The 22,960-nt window shown below is 40.6% G+C and overlaps 2 protein-coding genes across 2 annotated transcripts in view; both read left to right on the top strand.

Moving 5' to 3' along the window:
- USP6NL (USP6 N-terminal like) overlaps positions 1-22,960 on the top strand; it is a 681,049-nt gene that overhangs the window by 240,968 nt on the left and 417,121 nt on the right. The gene's annotated exons all lie outside the window — the stretch shown is intronic.
- The window catches only part of IRAG2 (inositol 1,4,5-triphosphate receptor associated 2), a 48,457-nt gene that overhangs the window by 24,158 nt on the left and 1,339 nt on the right, over positions 1-22,960 (top strand). The window contains exons 19-33 of the mRNA XM_042469869.1: positions 109-250; positions 970-1,048; positions 2,364-2,401; positions 2,490-2,551; positions 4,148-4,276; positions 4,891-4,954; positions 5,541-5,568; positions 6,710-6,850; positions 8,377-8,508; positions 10,973-11,120; positions 13,528-13,565; positions 17,025-17,099; positions 17,192-17,253; positions 18,992-19,093; positions 21,261-21,362. Coding sequence (XP_042325803.1) covers positions 109-250; positions 970-1,048; positions 2,364-2,401; positions 2,490-2,551; positions 4,148-4,276; positions 4,891-4,954; positions 5,541-5,568; positions 6,710-6,850; positions 8,377-8,508; positions 10,973-11,120; positions 13,528-13,565; positions 17,025-17,099; positions 17,192-17,253; positions 18,992-19,093; positions 21,261-21,362 — 1,342 coding nt within the window. The remainder of the gene's footprint in view (positions 1-108; positions 251-969; positions 1,049-2,363; positions 2,402-2,489; positions 2,552-4,147; positions 4,277-4,890; positions 4,955-5,540; positions 5,569-6,709; positions 6,851-8,376; positions 8,509-10,972; positions 11,121-13,527; positions 13,566-17,024; positions 17,100-17,191; positions 17,254-18,991; positions 19,094-21,260; positions 21,363-22,960) is intronic.

Below are 22,960 nucleotides of genomic sequence, written 5' to 3'. Positions count from 1 at the left end.
AATAATAATAATAATAATAATAATAATAATAATAATAATAATAATAATAATATACTTCCTTCCCACAATAACCCCTGCAGCTTGCAGTTTTGTGAATTTTGTTGACAGATGCATTGGCTCTTGAGTCTCTCCAGTTGATTAAGAGAAGTTCTGTGCTCAGGAGCACTGGAAATACCAGAACCAAGCCTATGTCTGAAACAGAGTATCTGAAAAATGGGTCTATCATGGATGTGATACTGGAGGGGCAAAAGTAAGCATCTACAATAAACAAGACCATAAATGTGAATTGTGCTGCTTATCAATTTTCCCTCTTTATCAGCTATGCTATTACCAATAAATTTCTCTTTCCCTTTTCCATTGACATTGTAACCTATCAGTTGGTGAGGACACAGAAGAGAGCCTTCTTAGTGGCTGCTTTCAGGATGTCAAATTTCTCCCATGGGAGATTTGCTTGGACACCTCTCTCTTCTTCTTTTGCCAGCAAAGACCTTTTTAAGGCCTTTGGTTTATAATTTTGTGATAGATAGATAGATAGATAGATAGATAGATAGATAGATAGATAGATAGGGTTTCAATAGGATTGTATGTTTTTTTTAAAATACTATATATTAATTATTTTATGCCATTTTAACTGTAAGTTTTTAACTGAACTGTTGCCTAATTATTCAGTTTTGTATAAATAAATTATTAAATGTACAATTTTTAAAAAAATGCTTGTAAGCTACCTTGGATGTTGTATAAGGAGAAAGGAGGGATATACATTACATTATTCTTTTTCATGCTGTGAGTTTTCCACTCTGGTTTAGAGCCACTGTCCTCATAGCACTGCTTCTGTGTTGCGGCTGGTAGAGTCCTCACCTATGTAAATGCAGTAGGTAAAAATAGTCCCGGTGTCTTGTTTAGGAGAAAGGATGGTGAAATGTAATGCTTTGGCTGTCATATGCAAATATAACATTTTTTTGCTGTCAGGTGCCACAACCACTCTGTTAACCACCAGACGGGTGCAGACATTGCCTCAGGTGCAAGCATGGATGCAGACTTGACCAAGGTTAGTTTTCTCTACCTCTTTTTCACTGGTATAACTTCCAGGCCCAATTGTGCAGAGGAAACCCATCTAATTAAAATGCATGGACCAAAGGCAGCATGATGCCAGGTGGATGTGAGGGCATGGATAAAAAAATAAAAAGCTCTATGCTTTTTGGAAGCCAATGTCAATAGGGCAGTAATAGCAGCTCATTCTAAACTTCCAGAAATATATGAGCCCTAGTTCTGGGAATATGCTACCAAATTGAAAGAGGCATCTATTGTGATCTGAGAATGCAGATATGCTTGATTTACTCAGTGCTTGGTGGTGGAATATGTGGTTGAACATAATAGTGAAAGGGTTTCATTGTGGGTGCCGTCAAGTGAATTGGAGCATTTCCCCCCCTAACTTCACTGGTGAGATCTGAACTGTTTTTCAGGCAAGAACAAATGGTCCATTGGTGAATGTGTATGAGCATGCTTTTGTGTGAGTGGTGGTGATTCCCTTTTACAAATAAAACTACATTTGGACCTTGCATTCTGGAGTTCTGTTTCTCAGAACTCCAATATAAAGGCTTGATCCCAGCTTTGAATTGCCCAAGCTCTCTTGGCTGCTGTCACTGAGCTAGTAATAGTCTCCTGTTCTGAAGCTGAAGACTTTCACACCTGGCATCCATAGATTTTTGTGGGCTTTTTGGGCTATGAGGCCATGTTCTAGAAGAGTTTTTTCCTGATGTTTCACCAGCCACAGCTGCTGGCGAAACATCAGGAAAAAACTCTTCTAGAACATGGACTCATAGCCCAAAAAAACTACAAAAAAACTACAGTCTCTTGTTAAATACTGATTGTGGGTGCACTCTTGGGACCCTGGGATTTTGGGTAACATCTCTAATGGTAGGGCCCACCCAGATGAGCAAGGCTTTGGATATGGTGGAGAATACTCTGAAGATACAAGAGGGAAAGAGGGCTCTTGATGGACTTTCACGGCTTCATCAGGTAGCTGGGCAGCCTTCTGAAGAAAGCTGTGTTTATTTTTAATCTCTTCCTTTGGTACAGGCGGAAACAGCTGTGGCTGAAATGGCCAAGCAAAATAGCATACCTTCCTCCAAGAGGAAAGAGAATGCAAATAAAGGCAATATCGATTTGCATGTCAAGATGGTATCTCATCATATAGCTTCCAATTACATAATCAGCCCCCACTCCTGGTTTAGAATACCTTCAAGTAATGTACTGCCAGTAGACAATCAGCATTGTCTGTGTGTCCTGAGCTTTTCAACAATAAATGTGTGCACTGCTGTGTGTTTGAATATGAATGCTAAAAATCTTCATCTCTTTGCAAGGAGAGTAATGCTGAGCCATTGACAGACCTTGTATCAAGGTAAGAATGTGTGCATACATTTCATATTTCTTTTTCTGTTTTATGATGTTGGGTCATTCACTCAAATGAGTCCTTGTTCTCATAACAGTGAACCAAGTCCCTCTGCGGAGGCCTTTCCCACTGCTTCAGAATGCACTAATGGGTCAAAAGGTAAGGTGCACAGTAACAGGAAATTTTCCATTACTTTACCAAATGTGTAAATTCTTCTCACGGGTTGTTGATATTTGCTCAGAACATGGAAAAGTAGAGGAGGGAGTTTCTTTTGACTACAAACCCCAGTAGACATGCTGGCTGGGTGGTTCTGGGACTTCCAGTCCAAAAAAAGTCCCTTTCCCAAGTTCTGACTTTACTCCTGAAATTTGTACATTGACTTGTGATGAGATGGGACAGATGTGCACATTCTACAGCCTGGGTAGCTCAGTTAGTAAAGCCATAGACAACTCATCTTGACTGAAATCCATGGAACCTCTCTTGCCCTTTAATGTATGTACCCAGTGGCACCTTCATTTACAAACTACCATCCACAGCTCTGTGACAGAGTATATTAATTGTATGCATAATGGCTCAAGTTGAATCTCCAATATCTGCAGATGGGAAAGACATCTGCCTGAGAGTTTGGAGGACAGCATCCAATTGAAGTTGGTGCTGGGTGAAGGGTCTGACTTGATGTATGGCATCTTCATGGAGTAAGCAGCCTAATTGAATTCTACAGTACTGTAGGGTGGCTTCAATGGGAGAATTACAGCCTTTATTGCTGTCTCCTATTTAGAAAATCAGAATACTTTCATCAGGCATCTGGCATCAGGCATTATTATTATTATTATTATTATTATTATTATTATTATTATTATTATCCCTCCTCTCCCAACGGATCAGGGCTGGTTACAAGAAAAAGGAAATAAAATACAAAACCTAACATGATCAAAATTATACAATACCCAACCCTCCACCAACATCAGGTTAAAACAATCAATTACAAATCAAGATTAAAATTAGTTATTAAGTAGTTAAAAATAGTTTTAAAAGGGCAAGTGGAGTAGAACAACTAGGGATGGGTAGGGTTATCACTTAATGGGAGGTCAATCTGGGAAGGCCTTTCGAGAGAGATCCGTCTTGACAGCCTTTTTAAAGTAATATGACGGATCTCCTCTGGCAGGTCAAGTTGAGGAATGTCTCACTTCACACAATCTGCAAAAGACTGTATGATGTCCCCCACCCCTTTGTTGGATATTTGCTTCAAGGTTGTTGACACAAGCCTTTAAAAGTCTAAAGGTCTGGAAACCATGCCCTATGAGGAGTGGCTTAGGGAACTGGGTATATTTAGCTTGGAGAAGAGAAGGTTAAAGGGTAACATGATAGCCAGGTTTAAGTATTTGAATGGATATCATAGGGAAGAGGAGCAAGCTTGTTTTCTGCTGCTCCAGAGAACAGGACACAAGGCAATGGATTTAAACTACAGGAAACATTAGGAAGAACTTCCTGAGGGTAAGAACTGTTTGACAAGGGAACATGCTGCCTCAGAGAGCAGTGTAGTCTCCTCCTTTGGAGGTTTTTAAACAGAGGCTAAACGCCCATCTCTCAGGAGTGCTTTGATTGTGTAATCCTGCATGGTGGCGGTGGGGTTTTGGACTGGATGGCCCTTGTGGTCTCTTCTAACTCTAGGATTCTATGAGATAGATGTCATATGTTTCTCTGACTTGTTCTTTGTCCTGTCTCTCTCTCCCCCTCCATCCCACCCCACTGTAGATATGGATCCTCCAGTACCACATACCACAGAGGGAGAAGTTTCTGAGGCTGCTTTAGCAGTGACAGAGGAGGAAGCCTCTGCTGATGCAAAAGAGGAAACTAAGCAGGAAACTCTACACAATCTTGCTGGTACACAGTCACTGTTTTTCTGATAAGTGAGCTTAACCAGAGTGTTTTGGGGAACAATTTCTTTTTTTCCAATGAGAGAGCTAAGCCAAGGCTATATTTGAATAATTTTTTTTCAGGAACGAGCAACTAAACCAGACAGTGGTCCTTTCCCTAGATCTCTTATACCAAACACACTCTGTCTCTGTCTCTTTCTCTCTCTTTTTTCCCTTAAACACCCCTTTAAAATTAATAGTATAGTTTTTACAGTCATCATGGCAGCCTCCTGGAGTCCATTCATTAACTAAACTATTTCTTTAAAATCAGGCAGGGCAGATTCCTACTGTGTGCTAAAGTTTTTGCTTTTTAAGTCTTGTCTTCTTGTATCTTGTGGCTAGGCCTCTTCCTACTCCATTTGACACTTTGGGCAAGACTATTTCGATTAGCTAAATTTGACTTGCATGCCTTAGCCATACCTTTACAAAAGTTTTGTCAATGAAGTGATGCTTGCTCATGAAACATAATTTTGCTGTTGCCCATTAACAGCTAGTTCAGCTTTAACCTTCTGTACAGATTAAGGTGGTCTGTTCTGACTGTATGTGTGCTTGTTTAAATCTGCTGTTTGCTAAATTTTGCAGGAGGTTCTTCTTCACCTGAGAATCTCTCCAGGATCACTATGTGTAGAAATAAGCAGAAGACCAAGTGAGTAACACCAGATGTCATGGTTCCCATTTTGGCATCAAAATGCCTTAAACCTTCTGCCTTAGGCGGCAAAGGCCAATAAAAGAGGACAAAATGCATTTGTCATTCCAACTGGCATCCTCTCTTGACACAAAAAAAGTGTATTACAGCCCTCTCTGTGGTGGCCTATGGGAGACAATACGATAAAGCTAATCTCCCACAGGAAAATCATCAGTTTACTTTCCCCCATATTTGAATTGTTTAAACATTTGATTTTTTTGAACCTCAAAAAGTCTTTACATCCAACATGAAGACATTTGTAAAATGAGTAAATTTTTCAAAAACAAAATTTAAATGAGCTATATTCAGTGAGTACAGCTGACTGTGCAAAGAGAGGCCTGTATCCTACCAGATTGGTGTTAAAGTTGAGGAGTCTACAAAAAAAGAGGTGGCAACCTGATACTGATGATAACATACAGAGGAATTCAAATCAAGTGTTTAAAAGTAAGAGACTGGACTTGGTTTCGTCCACATTCATACATTATTAACATATCGTATCCTTTCCATCCTGAATATTAAGACATTTGTTCATGTTCTCTGTTTTCAGTGTGTCTCCCAGTGAGAAGGAAGTGGAGGTAAGCCTTGGAATTTTCACTTTCTCCTGGGTTTACTTCCCCCCAAAACAATGCCATTCTCTTTCTTATTATGCCCTTACACATCTCTGTTCCTTGACTTGTGTATTTGTAAGTAAGACAAACTGTCCTAAGCCTACCTAGTTCATCCAGAGGACAACTCATCTTGACAAAGGCTGTAATCTCATTGTTGTTGTTCGCCTTCAAGTCAATCCCGACTTAATGGCGATCCTATGGCAAACTATTACAGTCTTGGCAAGATTTGTTCAGAGGGGGCTTGCCATTGCCTTCCTCTGAGACTGAGAAAATGTGGCTTGCACAAGATCATCCAGTGTGTTTCCATGTCTGAGAGTGAATTCAAACCCTGGCCTCTTAATGTCTGACTCTAGTGTTCAAACCATGCTGGCTCTCCCAGTCTCCTTCTGTATCTTTTTCTCTTAATTTGACTGTAAGAGTATCCATGTCCATTGCTTCCCTTATTTTTACAATTCATTCATCCTGAGTCAGAATTTGACTTTCCCCCCAGTATTCTGCATAAAGTATCCTTGCCGAGGTAATCATATATAAAATTATTTTACCATATCTTCTCTCAATCTTATTGTCCAATTTATTTATCATATTAAGCAAGAAAATTTGTGGATCAAGATGAATTTTTGTCTATAATATGTCATTTATTAGTCCCTATATACTTTCCCAGTATTGTTTCGCTTTTTGGCATTTCCACCATATATCAAAGTTTTTGGACCATCACACAGCACATGGGATTTTGTCTCCTTCTACACTAGTCTCTCCATATTCGCAGGGGTTAGGGGCACAGGACCTCTATGAATGTGGAAAAAACACAAATAACAAAAATACTATGTTTTTAGGAATCTCTAGATCCTCCAGTGCAAGTCTGTGGTCAACATCTGCCAGACGTTGACTACAGAATTGAGCTGGAGGAGCTACAAATGCCTTGTGAAGTGTTATATCTAGGAATCTCTAGGTCCTTCAGTGTGACTTTTGGTTAAAGTTGACCATAGAGTTGTGGTAGGGGACCTAGATATTCCTAGAGAGAACATATTAATAAAATCTGTGACTAAACAAATCCGCAAAAGACAAAGCCACAGTGTGGAGGGATAAGTGTATTTCTTCTTTTGACCAGGCAGAATTTTTCCGACTGTCTTTGGGGTTCAAATGTGACCTCTTTACCCTGGAGAAGAGAGTCAGACTGGAAGAAAGATCCCGGGACTTGGCTGAAGGAAACCTAAGGAAGGAGATTGCTGGTGCTTTGAAACTGCTTGATGTAAGAAGGGGAAGGATGGGTTATGATACATTCATTCTTTGTTCACCATTGTCTTGGCTCTACAGATGTAACACTTGCTGGGGGAAATCATTTATGTGAGAGTCACCTTACTGTATTTGCTGCAGGTATGCAGCTTATCACTTCTTGGGGCTAAACTAAACTAGAACTAAAAAAAGGTTTTACAAATTGAACCATGGAAAAAGTAGTGGAAAATACTTGTCTATACCTTTATCTGGAAGGTTGTAGCTTAGCTACAAACTGAAAAATGTGGAGTCATTTCTGGGGGAAGAAAGGAATGCTCATTTTAATCTTTTGAATAAAGTACAGTGGTACCTCGGGATACGAAATACCCAGGTTACGAATTTTTCGGGATACGAAAAAATCCCATAGGGATTTATTGTTTCGGGTTACGAAAGTTTTTTCGGGTTACGAAAAAACTCCGGCGCTATTTTAAATGGAGCCGCGGCGGAGCCGCGGCTTTTTCCCCATTAGCGCCTATGGCAATTCGGCTTACGAAGGTTTTTCGGGTTACGAAATTAGCCGCGGAACGAATTAATTTCGTAACCCGAGGCACCACTGTACATGGATTGTCCTTCTTTTTAAGACCTTGAGAGCCGAGAATACTTGAATGCTATAGAAAAAGAAACTTTTATGCACCATCTAAATGCAACCTGTTGACAGGGCTGTACTCTAGTGTAGTTAATCAGAACATGTCCAGGTTGCTGCTGTATCCTGAAATATCTACTCCGTTCTACTTATTCTTGTCTATAGCAGTCTTCCCCAAACTGGTAGCCTCTAGTTTCATGGACTTCAAGTCTCACCATCCCCAGCCAGACAATAGTCAAGAATGCTTGGATGTGTAGTCTAGAGCATCTAGATAGCATACGAGATAGTCTTGTTGTGTGCTTTCAAGTCATTATGGGAACTCTAAGGTAAAGTTATCACAGGGTTTTCAGGGGCTGAGAGTGTGTGACTCAGCCAAGGTCACCCAGTGGGTTTCCATTGTTGAGGAGGTGATCTCCAGAGTTGTAGTCCAACAGTCAAACCCCTACACCAAGCATGCTATTATAAGGTTAGTCTAGGGTTATTCTTTCTTAGAGCTGATATTCTGGGAATATATACTCCCAGAATATCACCTCTAATTTTTTTACAAGGTTAAAAAAATTAACAAAAAAAACCCCTAGATGTTAATAATACATAGGACTTCATGTAGAAATGGGGATCATTAGATTAATTTTTGGAACTGCAAGTCAAAAGAAGAGGAGTGGGTACTCATCATGGGTTTGTTTTTCATGTTCGAAGCCTGAGAGTGTTGCTTTTTTGGAGTACAACTTCCATAATATCGCAGCCCGCATGACATTGTTAACCATATGAGCTGGGATTCCTGTTGTTGTTGTTCAAAAAAGAACTTTTCCAAGCTTTCATTGTGACCCATACCTCCTTAAGTGTATCTCCTTAAATATCTATTGCATAGTTATTATGGATTACGTGCAACTAATTGTTTCTCTTTCATTGGATGCTTCCAGTCTCTGGCCTCTCTAAGTGAAGATAACCAAGTGCAAGAGATAGTGAAAAAGCTGCAGAAGAGCCTGGAGCTTCTGAACCAGTATGCTACCAGGATTGCCAGCAAGGGAGAGATGCTGGGAGCCATACATCAGGTATGTGAGCCTCATTGCAGGAGATGTAAAGTTGGATTCTTCTAAATATGCATGTTGAAAGCTGGTGCAAAAAATGGACTGTCATCTGATGCTATGTCACCACATTCATGGACAGGCAGGTATCCAGGAGAGGAGAGACCAGTCATGGAACATTGAGCATTACTGCAGTTTCTTGTAAAAAAAATGGAAAGTCTGTCTTGAGGTAGACTCTTGAAGATGCTAACCTGGAAAATGCTGACTTGTAAATTGATATTCTCAACCCTGGATCTCTTGAGTCCTTAAAAGTGGTTGGGTCCCAGAATCTCTGAGCATTGGCTGTGTTGGCTAGAGCTTCTGGGAACTGAAAGCTATCTCACACTCAAGAGAACCACTGAGACTGGTGAGGCTGGGCTTTGGGTTCCAGTAAACCAAATGTTAATATGGGCAGAGTCAGGAGAGAAACTAGAAAGAGGACCCTGCTATAGGTTCTAGTACAAGGAATCTTTTTGTGCTTGTAGATGGGAGGAAGTATTCCAAACAAGATGTTTAGCGCTTGCAAATTTGTTTCATTCACAAACATATTTGACTTCTGTCATGTACATGGAGCAAAAGGAACCAAAATAAGAGACTAGGGATGTGTGTGTGTGTGTGTGTGTGAGAGAGAGAGAGAGAGAGAGAGAGAGAGAGAGAGAGAGAATCTTCCCAGAAATGATCAAGGCAAAGTTGGACCACCAAGACTCCTGTATGGTGGATTTCCCTCATGGATTATTGATCAAAGGTGCTCTAAATCACCATTATCTTCTTATTCCTATTGCTTTCATAGTACTCAGATTGTTACCACCTTCAGTTGGTTGATGATGATTATGACCATGATTGTGTTAATGCAAATGGTAACATGAGATCTATCTCTAAATATCTAAGAGGATGTAATGTAGATGAAGCAAGTTTGTTTTCTGCTGCTCCACAGACCAGAACATGATCCAGTGTATTGAAATCACAAGAAAAGAGATTCTACCTAAACAGCAGGAAGAACTTCTTATTATAAGAGCTGTCCAACAGTGAAACAGACTGCCTCAGAGGGTGGTAGACTCTCTATCTTTGGAGGTTTTTCAAGAGAGATTGAATGGGCATATTTCAGTAGTTGTGTATGGTTGCATGGCAGAGGGTTGGATTAAATGGCCTTTCTGGCCTATTCCAGCTCTAAAATTCTATGATTATAATGTGTTTTCCTTGTTTTGTAAACCTTACCTGCAAGTAGTCAAAATTAATAATAATGAAATGCATAGATATAGGATGGGGGACACCTGGCTTAACAAGACTACACGTGAAGGGATCTAGGAGTCCAAGTAGACCACAGGTTGAACATGAGTCAACAGTGTGATGTGGCAACTGAAAAGGCCAATGCAATTTTATGCTGCTTCAATAGAATTATAGTGTCTAGATCAAGGGAAGTAATAGTACCACTCTATTCTGCTTTGGTCAGGCCTCACCTGGAATATTGTGTCCAGTTCTGAGCACCACAATTCTAAAAGGATGTTGATAAGCTGGAGCATGTCGATAGGAGAGCGACCAAAATGATGAAAGGTCTAGAAACCATGACCTTTGAGGAGAGGCTTATGGAGCTGTGTATGTTTAGTCTAGGGAAGAGAAGGTTAAGGGGTGATATGATAGCCTTGTTTTAGTATTTGAAGGGATGTCATATTGATGCTGGAGCAAGCTTGTTTTCTGCTGCTCCAGAGGACATGGACCAATGAATTCAAACTATAGGAAAAGAGATTCCATCTGAACATTAAGAAGAACTTCCTGACAGTAAGCTCTGTTCACTAGTGGAACACACTCCCTCTGAGTGTGGTGGAGTCTCCTTCTTTGGAGGTTTTTAAACAGAGGCTGGATGGTCATCTGTTGAGGGTTCTTTGTTTATGTATTCTTGCATGGCAGGGGGTTGGACTGGATGGCCCTTGCGCACTCTTCCAAATCTATGATTCTATAGCCAATGCTAGGACATTTGGAATTCTAGAACTTACTTGTAGGGGGCAGCTGAAGAAGGCAGAAAACAGACACTTAGCAGTATAATTCTGTCATCTGTTACTACATCTTAAAAAAAAAGATGGAAAAGATGCCATAGAATCCAAAGGTTACTTGAATCATCTTTGATCTTATGGAGTTCTGTGCCCTATTTCTCCTCTCCTCCTCACAAAAGGATGAAATCTTGTCCTTCACAATGTAATCAAAGTGTATGGCTACAGAATCTTCTTCCAATTCCCAAGATACTTTGTCTTAGTTTTTTTCTTTTTAAAAAAATTAGCGTTCTAATAGTAGCTTTGGGAACCATCTTTTTGATACTCTTCTGAGTATTCTGCAAGAAATGGATATCATATACGTCCTGAAATCCAAAGGCGTGCTTGCCTGGTCTTTCTCTTGATGAAATAATAATTGATGCACCCACTGGCTAGCCTCTTCCCCATCCCTCACATGTCTTCTTTAGGAGAGCAGAGTCAGTAAAGCGGTAGAAGTGATGATCCAGCATGTGGAAAACTTGAAGCGTACATACACGAGGGAGCATGCAGAGCTGGAGGAGCTGAAGGAATTGCTGCTGCAGAATGAAAAATCCTTTGGCTCTCTTGGTGATCGAGGTAATAGTGACAAGATGCTGACTGATTCCTTGTGGTGTGGCAGCTGTGATACGCTCCTCCTCCTTTTTAGTGTCAAAATGGCTGCCTAACTCCCACCAGCTGCCATGAATCATTCTTGTAACATCTTCAATGGGGTGGAATGGTGGTGCTACAGAGTCCCCCCCCCCATTTTTTTTTAACTGCACCACCTCATTCAGAGCTTCTGTCTGCACCATACTTGCTTCACTTTGTATTTGGGGCCACTAAGAAGAAATCAGAGAGAGACAGCATGGTGTAGAGCTTTGACTGTTGGACTAGGACACTGGGAGGCCAGGCTATTCAAATCCCTGCTCAGCCATGGAAACCCACTGGGTAGCCTTGGACAAGTCACATTCTCTCTGCCTCAGAGGAAGGCAAAGACAAACCCTCTCTGGACAAATCTTGCCAAGAAAACACAATGATAGGTTTGTCTTAGGGTTGCCCGATGTTGGAAACAACTTGTAGGCATACCACAACAAAAAGGGATCCTGAAAGTAGACAAAGATTGAAAGACTCTCAACCCTTCTTTCCCAGTGTTAGGAGACAGGCTTTAAAGACCAGAGTACAGTTGCTGTGATTGAATACAAAGACGTGTACCACGAAGCTCGGAAAAGTTCCCACTTTGGACTGCAACCCTCCCATACTTCAAGGAATTATAGTCTAAAGAGGAGCTTTTCCAAGATTGCTGGGCCATTGTTTTGTATTCAAACACAGCAACGGTAACTCCAGACCTTAAGCTACTCTCTTGGCACTGGGAAAGAAGGGTGGAGAGTATTTCCCATGGAGTGAAGAGAAGTGTCTTTCTCTTCCTAAGAGTTAGTATATCATAATGTAGAGTAGTGGTTTGCGCATTAGACTAGAGCTCTGAACACCAGGGTTCGAATCCTGGCTCGGCTATGTAAATCCACTGTGACCTTGGGCAAGTCACACTCTCTCAACCTTAGAGGATGCCAATGGCAAACCCCCTCTAAAGAAACATGCCAAGAAAATCTCATGATAGGGTCATTTTAGGGCTACTGTAAATTGGAAACGATTTGAAGGCATACAAGAACAATGACAACAATGGGCCTGCAAATTGGATCAGAGCTATAAAGAGCAGGAAACCTCCAAATAGTTTCCTGATTTTTAAGTCTTTCCTTTTCTTCCTTGTTACCTCATTCCCAAGCTGCAGTTTGTCCCACATACAAGGACTCTACTGGAAATGCTGAAGTCAGAGGCATGTTTAGATAATTACTGAAACTTCATGCAATAGCAAGGAGCCCATTGCTGATCCTTCTAAAAACTACCTGGAGTTCGTCTTCCTCTGCATGCAGCCTGTTCCTCTGATCTCTTTAGGTGTCCAAGAAGTAACAAGAGCAAGGAAAAGAAACGGCAAATTCCACCTCCTGTGATATGCTTTGAAACTACCCAGTTATAGTGCTACAATTCCAGTTTAAGTGCCATGACCCATCATCTGGAAACTGGGATCTGCAGTTTAGTGAGGGGCATTTAGAATTCTCCACCATTGAGCTCTGGTGCTTCCCCAAACTACAAACTCCAGAATTCTATACATACTTGACAATTTTGCACAAATTAAAACTGGCCAAGCAACAAGACTGTGGTCAAGACAGCAAAAAGGAAGAAGTACCCATAAACTAGGAGAGGCTGCAGCAGTTTGCTATTGTCTGAAATTAGTGGCAAGAACACGATTCTGCTTCTCCTCTTCATCCTGCTAAGTTAATTGCATGCAAACTACCTTTGCACATCTTTGCAGTGATTGAAGTAAGCTGAGGACAAAAGAGAAGAAAAGGAGGAGAGAGAAAAACAACTGAAACAAGTGGGATAGCACAGGATTAATTTGGACTCTCTCTGCCAAATTGGGGCAATTGAATGGTATGTCTCTGGGATGTTGACACAGCAGTTAAAGTGGAATCATGGTGCTATAACTGTAATGTCAATGGGCCATACTTACTGGAGGGGAAGGACAAGCAGGAAGTAGGGCAACTCAAGATATCTGGTCCAAGGACCAGCTTTGGGTCTTGCATCAGGCAGAATAAGGCAAATTGCAATTTCATAACTGTTTGTCCTACCCCCTCCCAAGTCTGTCCTGCACCACCTAAATTCTCCTGATAGACTCAGTTGTGGAAGACCTGATCCTTTTGCCATTGTTGAAGCAGTCCTGTTGGCATCTGTTCCAGACCTGTTGATCTTTGCCATTACATGTATTGGGCTGCCCTTCCCTAGCCTTCACTCTGTCCTCTGAAAAAATAAGAGTGAAAGCAGTCATGTCCCATGGCTATCCTAGGATCTTGCTTAATTGCATAGGGGAAAAGACAGAATTATTGAAGTCTGAGGTCGCTGTTCCCTTTGCTGGCCTATAGATTCACATTTTTCCTTTTTGCTATTACAGATGAATCTTCCATTAAAAAGCTCTCTGGTTCTCTAAAGGTACAAATGCTGTTGCAGTTCCAGGCTTCTTGTTTTCTGCTCACTTTGTCCATTCGTAATGTGCTTGCTTTCCCCTCTGCTGCAGTGCTCTAAGGCTGTGATCCTGAACTTCAATTTCTATTAACCCTTTCTCCTTGCATGTCTCAGCCCCCCCCCCCCCCCCCCGCAGTGCTGGGCATGCAATTAACTCAGATGTTAAAGCTCTAAAGACTGAAACCTGAAAAATGCATCTGGGGAAGTAGACTTTAGTCTGCGAAAGCTCATGCTGCCAAATTCTTTCTTTCAGTTAGTTTCAAGGGTACTACAAGATCTCTCTACATACTGAAAACTGACATGGCTTCCTTAAAGGCTCTGTTGAGGTCATAGTGCTGTGTGGTGGTGTCTCTTGTACAAGACTCTCTATGCATTCTTTAATTGCTTTTTGCAAGCAGCCAAACTGGTATTCTTTGCAGAATTCATCATCCATACAATATGTGTTCTCTATACTGCAGCCCTGATTATATATCAGAACCAAAGAGGAGGGGGTCAGAATTTGCAGTGATTAAGAGTGATGGGACATCAGTGCCTTTCATTTTTTCCACTTTCCTGTTCATTCTCCCAACCACCAACTGAATGAAGAAAAATAAATGGCTCTGATGCTTCTGAAGTACTATACAAAAAGCAGATAGGTGGGTGACACTGATGTCTCTGGGGGAAACTGTCGTTCTCCCCAAACCTGCTGTGGGCTACATGCATTGTCACTGCATGCCACTGAAATAGGACACACATTCTGATCCATTTCTGGTTTAAAACAAGGCATGCAGGAAGCATATGTATTGTTTTAAATGAGACTCACCCTTCTGGGAGTTTTCCAGTAGATTTTCCCTTTAAAACAAGGTGCATGTTAATTGTTCAGTCTTGTTTTAAGGTGCAATTAGAGGGTGATTGTTGTCCTCCCCCCATGGGCTATTATAGGCTAATGCAAAAAAGAGAGAGTTCTCAGAGCAGAAAGCCTTACTTATTACAGTGGGCCCTTGGTATCTGTTGGAGTTTATTTCCAGGACCTCATGGATATCAAAATCCATGGATGTTCAGTACCCATTAAATGCAACGGAATAGTAAATTGGTGTCCATCACATAAAATGGTGAAATCAAAGCTTGCTTTTGGAATCTGTATTTTTTACAAAAATATTTTCAAGTTGTGGATATGGAGGGCCGACTGTACCATCTCTTCATGTCAGCTCCAAATCCAAACTGATTTTGGTTCCTGTAAAAGGCTATAATTGTTGTAGGTACCTTGGCCAGCTCTCACAGCACTGCAGTACGCAACTTGGCCATTCAGTATGCAGATCTCCTCACTATGCATTTGCTCACTGCTGTGATTGTGGAGATCCAGAATGGGCGTGCCTTCTTTTTCCAAAGAAACCCTTAATGGAACTGTAATGAAAGTCTGCTCCCACCCCTGGCAATGAAATAGTCAAGGAACTCAGTATGAACCATAACTATAAAACTATACAGTCCATTGGATTTTTTTAAAAAATATCCCTTTGAGTGGGAATGAAATGTTGCTGCTAGTGCTGCAAACTGCCATTGAATGATCAGGGACAACAGAAACATCATGTGGGTAAAAGCAAACACCTTACAGCATCTGTTACAGCAGCCAACAGCAGCTTTTGCCCTGTGTATTTACTTTCCCTATCTACAAGTGAATGCCAGGATAGACTGAGGGTTATACAGACTGTAAAAGTAGCTTGTGATTACACATGTCATTCACCTTGATCTCCAGAATAGAATACTAGTTCAAGAATAAAAAATATAGGCTAAAGTATATTGCCTGCTGGTCTGCTGAGAAGTCATTTTTACCGCTAGTCCTCATGGTTTAAGAGAAACCTGAGATGTATAAATGATGGGTGCAGTCTAAAAAAGGCAGGTCCTATGGATTTCAATGGGGAATGAAAACACTTGGAGGGGATGAGGGTGCTGCCACTCTAGGCCTAATTTTCTTCAAGGAACAGACAGAAAAGCTCAGATCAGTGCTAAGCAGGAACTAGTAATCAAGATGTAAAGCTGCTGCTGTGTGCCTTGCTTATTTATTGCTTTCGTCTGTCCTGCTTGTTCATCTGCAACCCAGTTTCTAGTTTAAAGGCCTTTGGGGCAAAACTGTTGAAATTTAATGCATTTAATTACATGTCTCAAAACAATCTGGCTTTTGCCATGCAAGATTTTGGAATGTCCATCTGACATGTAACTCCAATCATACGGTGGCTTTCTTTTTTTGAAAAGTATTGAAGCCCTTCAAAGATGGCTCTCTGCAGTGGAACTGGGAAACATCTTGCAATAACTTTTGAGCAGTTTTTTAAAAAAGAAATTGGGTTAAAGAGATGCTTTTTGTGCTTCCAATAATCTACATAGATATGCCACTGATTTTATGTGTAGAGGAATAGGTAATCTCTGGATTTTAAATTGATTATAATTTTGCTTGTATTCTTGCACCAGAGCCTGGAAAAAACATTTTGAATTTCCACTACCAGAATCTACCAGTGATTCTGTGAGTTGCTTTCCCCCAAAAAAGTTTTTTCCAAACTCTGTTCCACATCGACAGAATATCAAACTAGCAACATGTCCTTACTGCTTAAAAGGATAAGTGTATGTCCATCTTTCTCTTTTTTTAGGTGAAGTCAACTTGTGGTTTCCCAGATATTGTTAGACTACAATTCCCATCAACCATAGCCAGCATAGCTAATGTGGAGGAATGGCACATGTTATAATCCAGGGCTGGGAACTGTGTAGCCCACATGCCATCTGCCAAAGCCCACTGTGGCCCTCATTTCTCCACTGCACACACAAAGTGAACCCCAGATGAAGAATCACCCCACCATTTGTGTAAAGCCTTCAGAGAGAATAATTTTCAATTTTAAGGCTAGCTGAAGGTGGGGGAGACGCACCTTTGTTGGAGGGGCAAGGCAACCCAAAGTTAACACCTACAACACAGAGGGGCATAGGCATGATGGAAAGCAGGATATGTGTGGCCCACTGACCGTTGTAATCCAATGATATCTGGAAGCCATTAGTCCCTTACACCTGTTTCAATGTCTAATTTTACTTACTGTGTCATTGTGATCATCGCTTTGCTCTGAGTCTTCCTACCTCTAAGCTGTATCATTGACTGTTATGGTGGAAGTGTAGGGGACATGGAGGGAATGTGATTATGATGATGTGATGGGAGTATATGCTATTAGCTGTGGAGAAGTGTCTGGATACATTATTCACATTACGTCTACTTTGGTAGATCCTGCTCACAAGGAGCACCTGTTTATACAAGCTTGGAGTCTTGTACATCTGAAGAGTTATATGTGGGCCTCTTGAATAACTGCAAAGCTTTTTGGAAGTTGCACTTTGAGCAATGCCTTTTGTGTAGAAACTACAAGGATCTCTCGTCAAATGCATAACCCACCAAGTAGTATCTCTTATTTTGTGTAGCCATCATCTCTACGCAGAGTTAGCATTGCACCTATGCCTAGGAATACGTTAAAGGCTGTCACTGTTTTGCCACTGGTATGTAGGCACTTTCCAGTACTGAGAGTTTATTGTCCTAAATGTATTGAGGAAATCCATGTTGAACTCTTCTGTTCTTCATTTCTTCCAAGGGTCAGCTAAATGAAACTGATGGAAGTGAGAGGACTGATAAATTCAACAGACGCTCAAGCTGGTAAACCTGATAGGATTGTGTGTATGCATGTTTGTGTATGAATGTGCAAGCTAGAGAGAAACGGATATAAAACTGACTTACTCAGCCTCATTTTACAGGACAAAGTAACATGGCTGTTTTTTTATGGTACAAAGGCACTGGAATTCTGCAGTTGTTGCCACACTGAAAGTAACATGTCATCAGTAATGCCATTACTAACAACACATTAATTCCAAGCTCTACTATCACAGCAGGTTTTCATCCTCACCACCATCTTCCTTCCTCCAAGACAAGCTTTTCCTGTGATAGATTCAGTGCCTTCAACATATCATAGAATCATAGAGTTGGAAGAGACCCCCTTGGACCCAGCTTAGTGTCTTAATTCCCAATGGTCTGATTAAACCAATTTGTGATTATTAGTTTTTACCCCGGTTTTAATATCTACACTTAAAATATTCTAAACCTCTGGATATAGTTGCATGTCATCAGTAACACATGAGTTGCATTAACTGTGGATTGTTGCTTAAGCCACACATTAACATGGCAGAGGTCAAACAAATTCATGGCTAATCCTGCCCCTGGCACAGTAATTCAGGCAGTAAAAAGTGAGAATTTTTATGTGTGCCACTCTTTATAATCCTGCCAATCATTTGGAGGAGCTTAAAATGAACTACAAATGTATGACCTGTCTTTATGAGAACAACAACTTCAGAATATATTAAGCAATCAGTAGCTGGCTGAGGTCATAGATGTTATGACTGAAAAGGGATCAAAACTCAGGGCCTCCTTTGGTACTCTTTTTTAAAAAAAATATTGATTATTGGCACATATGCAACAGAACATGTTCTATAAATAAAAAAAACATTCACTCACATATAAAACCCTCTATTACACACAATTTCATATATAACACAAGTACATATACAAAAACACATTAACAAGACTGTTAACTAAAAGACTGCCCAAATGACAAAATGAAAGCTAGAATCATCTATTTTTGTAAATCTTCCTTAGAAAAATAAAAGGAGAAATTGTAAATAAATTTTCCCCATTTTTTACTTTTCAATATTTTTAGGGGGGGAAAAACTAGTACATAGTCTACTGTCCCATGGATAGCATAAATCAAACTGAAACATTAATCAACACATCCCGAAACAGTCAGATTGACACATCTTTGTTTCAAGTAGACTTGAAATTTGTCCCAATCTCTGATAAACTTACTGTTGGCTTTTCCTTCAAGTATCAGTTTATCCATTTCAGCTACATCTAGAAGTTTTTCTATCCCCTCCTCCTCCATAGGAGTATTTGATGTTTTCCAGTACTTAGCCAGGAGAATTTTTGCAGCTGTTACTACATGACAACAGAGTTCACTACTTTCCTTCTCAACTTTAGTTTCAAAATTAAACATTCCAAGTAAAAAGAATCTTGGGCTTGAAAGTATTTTCTTATGTTAGATCATCTACATTTTGTTGTAATCATAAGCCATTTTTAATACTACTGTAACCCCTCCTAAGGTACTCTAACCACAGGACTGCACTGGCCCTTATTGTTGAGCTGCATATTATGCAGTGGATTGGTAAATAGTGCTCCCAGACAATTTAGTTCAGCCCTTCTGTGATGAGCCCAAATCTTTTCTACTGAGAAGCACCTACTTGTTTCTTTTCTCTACCACCCTGACCCAACTCGACATTTTAAAATTATGTAAGGGGGTAGTCTGTGCTGCATAAGTATAGCAAAGAAATCCCACTTCTTTCAACAGGGGCTTAGTAGGAGCAAAACAAGGTGAGAAGCGGCCTTTGCTACAGCGCTATGTGAGTTCACCTTCCTGGACAGAGTCAGAGGAAGACCAGCCTGAGCCAGAGTAAGTCTTTCTGTGGCTTCTATGAGTTCAATTTATGCAAGTGAGTGGCCCTAAACTTAAACCAGCACCAACTTACGGTATACACTATGCCCAAGTATTGGTGCGGGAGAATAGTGCCAGCTCAGGTTTAACACTTTCAGTGGAACTCTCTGGCTATCATTTCATATCAAAATTAAGACACTGTCTGTGTTTAATCATGGTTTGTTGCTTAAGCCACAAATTGCAGGGCAGAGAACTAAACACATACTACCATTTGCCTTTCCCATTTCCAGTTTCTTTTTTCTTTTGCCATTTTTAGCAGATCCTGTTTCAATCAATATTGTGGTTTGTGGCTAGTTAACAAATCAAGGTTTATTAATAGAGGTGGGGAAACTAAATCCCAACCACACAATGGTTTGCTGTGTCTTATGAAGGTGGTCCTTCTCATTTCTACCAGCATGCTGATAATAAATGAAAGGGAACAACAGGGTAGATGGCCATTGGTCTTGAAGGATATTCTGACTATGACCTTTCCTCTGGCTGTCAGACACTGTGAGAAATAGGATACTGAACAAGACAGATCTTTGATCACCTCTGCTGGCCTTTTTATATTCATACCTGAAGAACATCTGGAAACCATTTGGAGTGGTTTGAGTGATAGAACAATTGAATTGTGTTGTCATGTGCTTGACTGGCATGAGAATTTAACTCCAGCCCAGCCACATAATCTGCTGAGCCTCTGGCTCTAAAGTGAGAGATGCTGTATGACTCCTGTGTTCTCCCTGAGATACTTTTAAGCCTGTAAAGAGTAAACTTGGCTCATTTTTAGTGTGCAGGAAATAAAATACTAGCATTGTATTAGTTTGCATAGCTTTCTCCACGGGTGCACCCATGCTTCATGTAGAAAGGATGGTCTTTGTTCAGCCGGACACAAGAAGACTGAGTAGGTTCCAGGATCTGTCTAGCAGACTCCAGAATGTGTTTCATGGAATCATCAAGGAACAAAGTTTGTGTTTTATCCCCTTGTCAAAGTACAGATGTTTGAGTAACAAAGTCTACTAGGTTCTTGTTTCAAGAACATTAAGTGGAAACATTGTGAAAGAGCCCCTTCTTCCATATGACTCTTTGTAAGGTTTGAGGTTTTCAGGGGTTTTTTAAACATACATACATACCTTCCACATTCAAGGACACCCATTCTTCCTGACATCCTTTCTGTACAACTCAATTCCACAGAAGTTCCTTTAGCCAGCTTGTTCAATTTTCTTTCTACAAACATTTCTATGAACATCAATATTCTTAGAAAAACCTGTGTTGTTTCCTAACTTTAATTTTTTTATCAAGGTTCAGTAGTTACCCCTTATCCAAGAGGGGTGTGTTCCAAGACCCCCAGTAAGTGCCTGAAACCACAGATAGTACTCAACCCTAAACCAGTAAAGTTTTCAGACTGTGGTTGACTGTGAGTAACTGAAACTGCAGAGAGCAAAACCACAGATAAGGAGGACTATGTAATATTTTCAGACTGTGGCTGACCATAGGAAATTGAAACCACAGAAAGTAAAATTGTGGATAATGGCAGACTATTTGTGATTTAGGCTAATAACCTAGACTAAGGATGAGAACCTTTGATACTCCTGATGTTTTTAACTTCAGGTACTGCACTTCCTTGCCATCTGCTCTGCTGGATCTGCTCTGCTGGCTGAGGTCTCTGGGAGTTCAAAGTGTCTGGAGGTTCATAGGTTTCTCACCTGATCTAGATCATAATGCTAAAGTTGTTAATAATATCCAATTGCTGCTATTTGTTGTTAGTTTTTTGTGATTTTAATGGTAATTTCACTATATGCTTCCATGCAAGATTATGTTTTTCTTTGAAATCTGCCCTAGGAGCCAGTTTGACTGGCGGTGGGGGGGAGGGGCAATATGGAATAAAATTCTTTGGAATGGAAAAACAGAATGTCCTGAAAGAAAAATACTTTTAGGTTAAAAAATAATACGATGCTAGATATAGAGATGTTTCACAGCCTGCGAGTGAGATGAAACCAAAATATTTAAGCACAGAAGGGTGTACTAAATCAGATGAACACATAAAAAGGGAAGGTGCATTGTGATACACCAAGAAAACCTCTTGTTAAAACATGGTGTATAGGGATATTAATGGACTTTCCCATTAATCCAATCTCTCTGTTACTAGAAATGTCCCCTTGGAACCAGCAGTTTCAGAGCTACGGGGAAACAAGGCACAGAAGATGAGTGAGAAGGAAAACAACCCACCCAAATGGAGGCTGCATTCATTGTAAGTGATTAAACAAAACAGTGCATTCTTTCATTCTAGGACAACTACTAGATTTTGTAGGTACTGAACCTGAAGGCCCTTTGACTCTACAGAGTTATAGTGCCATGATCCCACTTTAACTGCCATACAACTGTCTATGAAATCCTAGGATTTAGGGAAGGGCATTTAGAATGCTTAGCAACAGAGTTTTAGGGCTTCACCAAATTACAAACTCTATGGCAGTTAAAGTGGAATCATAGTGCTATTACAGTGTAGTGTGAATGGACCCCAAGTCAGCAGTGAATCAGTGGTCATCATGAATGGGCCTCCTTCCAGTTTAATCCAGTTTAAGTGGACTTGTAAGCAACAAGACAGATCTGCTGGAATAAAAAAGGCCCGTGGATCACAATTTTATAGAGCGGTAATAGTCAAGAGTCTTGTGAATAAGCCGACTGAGAAGAGCATGTACTAAGAGTTCTCTTTCGGAGCTCATTTTCATAAGTTTACTACCAGATGACTTTGTTCAGAACCATTCTTACCGTTCTTAAATCAGTTGGGAGAAGCGGTGGTCCAAAAAGAACTGAAGTGGCAAACCTGGGAGAACTTGGGCTTCTCCAACATAATATGATAGGGAGGTTCATGTATTCTTATGATCCCAGGTTGTGCAAGAAGCGTTGGGATGGCTACTAGGCTTTGAAAGAGGAGTCAACAAATTCAAGGTTTTGACTGTCAAGTGATACTGGTACAGTAGTTCAAAGGTAGAATGCTACTGACTGCTATCTACAGGGGACCAACACCAGGGAGGGATTGTTGCCTTTATATCTTGCCTGTTTGCTTCCTGGAGGTACCCATTTTGGCCACCATGGGGAAAGGGATGAATTAGGTTGATCACTCATCTGACCCAGGAAGGTTCTTGGGTTTTCTCCTGATGTAAATTCATCTTCCTGCTGACAGAGGCCTCTACTAAATATTACCTTAACCTGTGGCATTACGACATATGCAGAAAACAGAATGACCTTTTTTCTGGTTGCCCTGACATTACAAAACTATCTCCCCCCCCCCCCCCCGCAGCTATGCCTGTATCTCCTTGAACTTCAGGTGACTGCACCCTGTAACCCTCTAGATGTTATTGAACTGTAATTCATCAATCAGAATAGGCTGTGTGAGAGATATTGGGAGTTGTAATCCAACTACACCCCTGTGCTAAATTGTAGGACTTCTGTGCCTGACACAGAAACTGATCCTTCCTCCTTGGGTGCCTATTTCATGTCATGGTAACACCATTTGCCCTTCTGCCTCAAACTATAGGAAAAGGGTACATGAAGTGTGCCCTCAAAGAAATTCTTGTGCTGCCCAAAGCCTTCATAAAAGCCCTCAGTTGTTTCCACACAAAACAGTTTAAAAAAAATTCTGCTCCCAGAGGACTTCAAGAGTAGCTTTTTTGGCATGTAGCAGGCCTATCCTCTCTGTCTCTAAAACCACTGAGAACCTCAAATCAAAAGTAGAACTGGCTGTCTGGTCATTATTGGTTTTGATTCTTTCTTTTCTTTTCTTTTTTCTTTTTTTTGTCAGTTCTGGCGGTGTAGCCATACTACACAATTAAAGCTGTTTTTTTACCA

The sequence above is a fragment of the Sceloporus undulatus genome, chromosome 5 (genome assembly GCF_019175285.1).
Source record: "Sceloporus undulatus isolate JIND9_A2432 ecotype Alabama chromosome 5, SceUnd_v1.1, whole genome shotgun sequence".
Taxonomy (NCBI): Eukaryota; Metazoa; Chordata; class Lepidosauria; order Squamata; family Phrynosomatidae; genus Sceloporus; species Sceloporus undulatus.
Note: the sequence above shows the minus strand (reverse complement) of the source record. Positions and strands in the feature narration are given on the sequence as shown.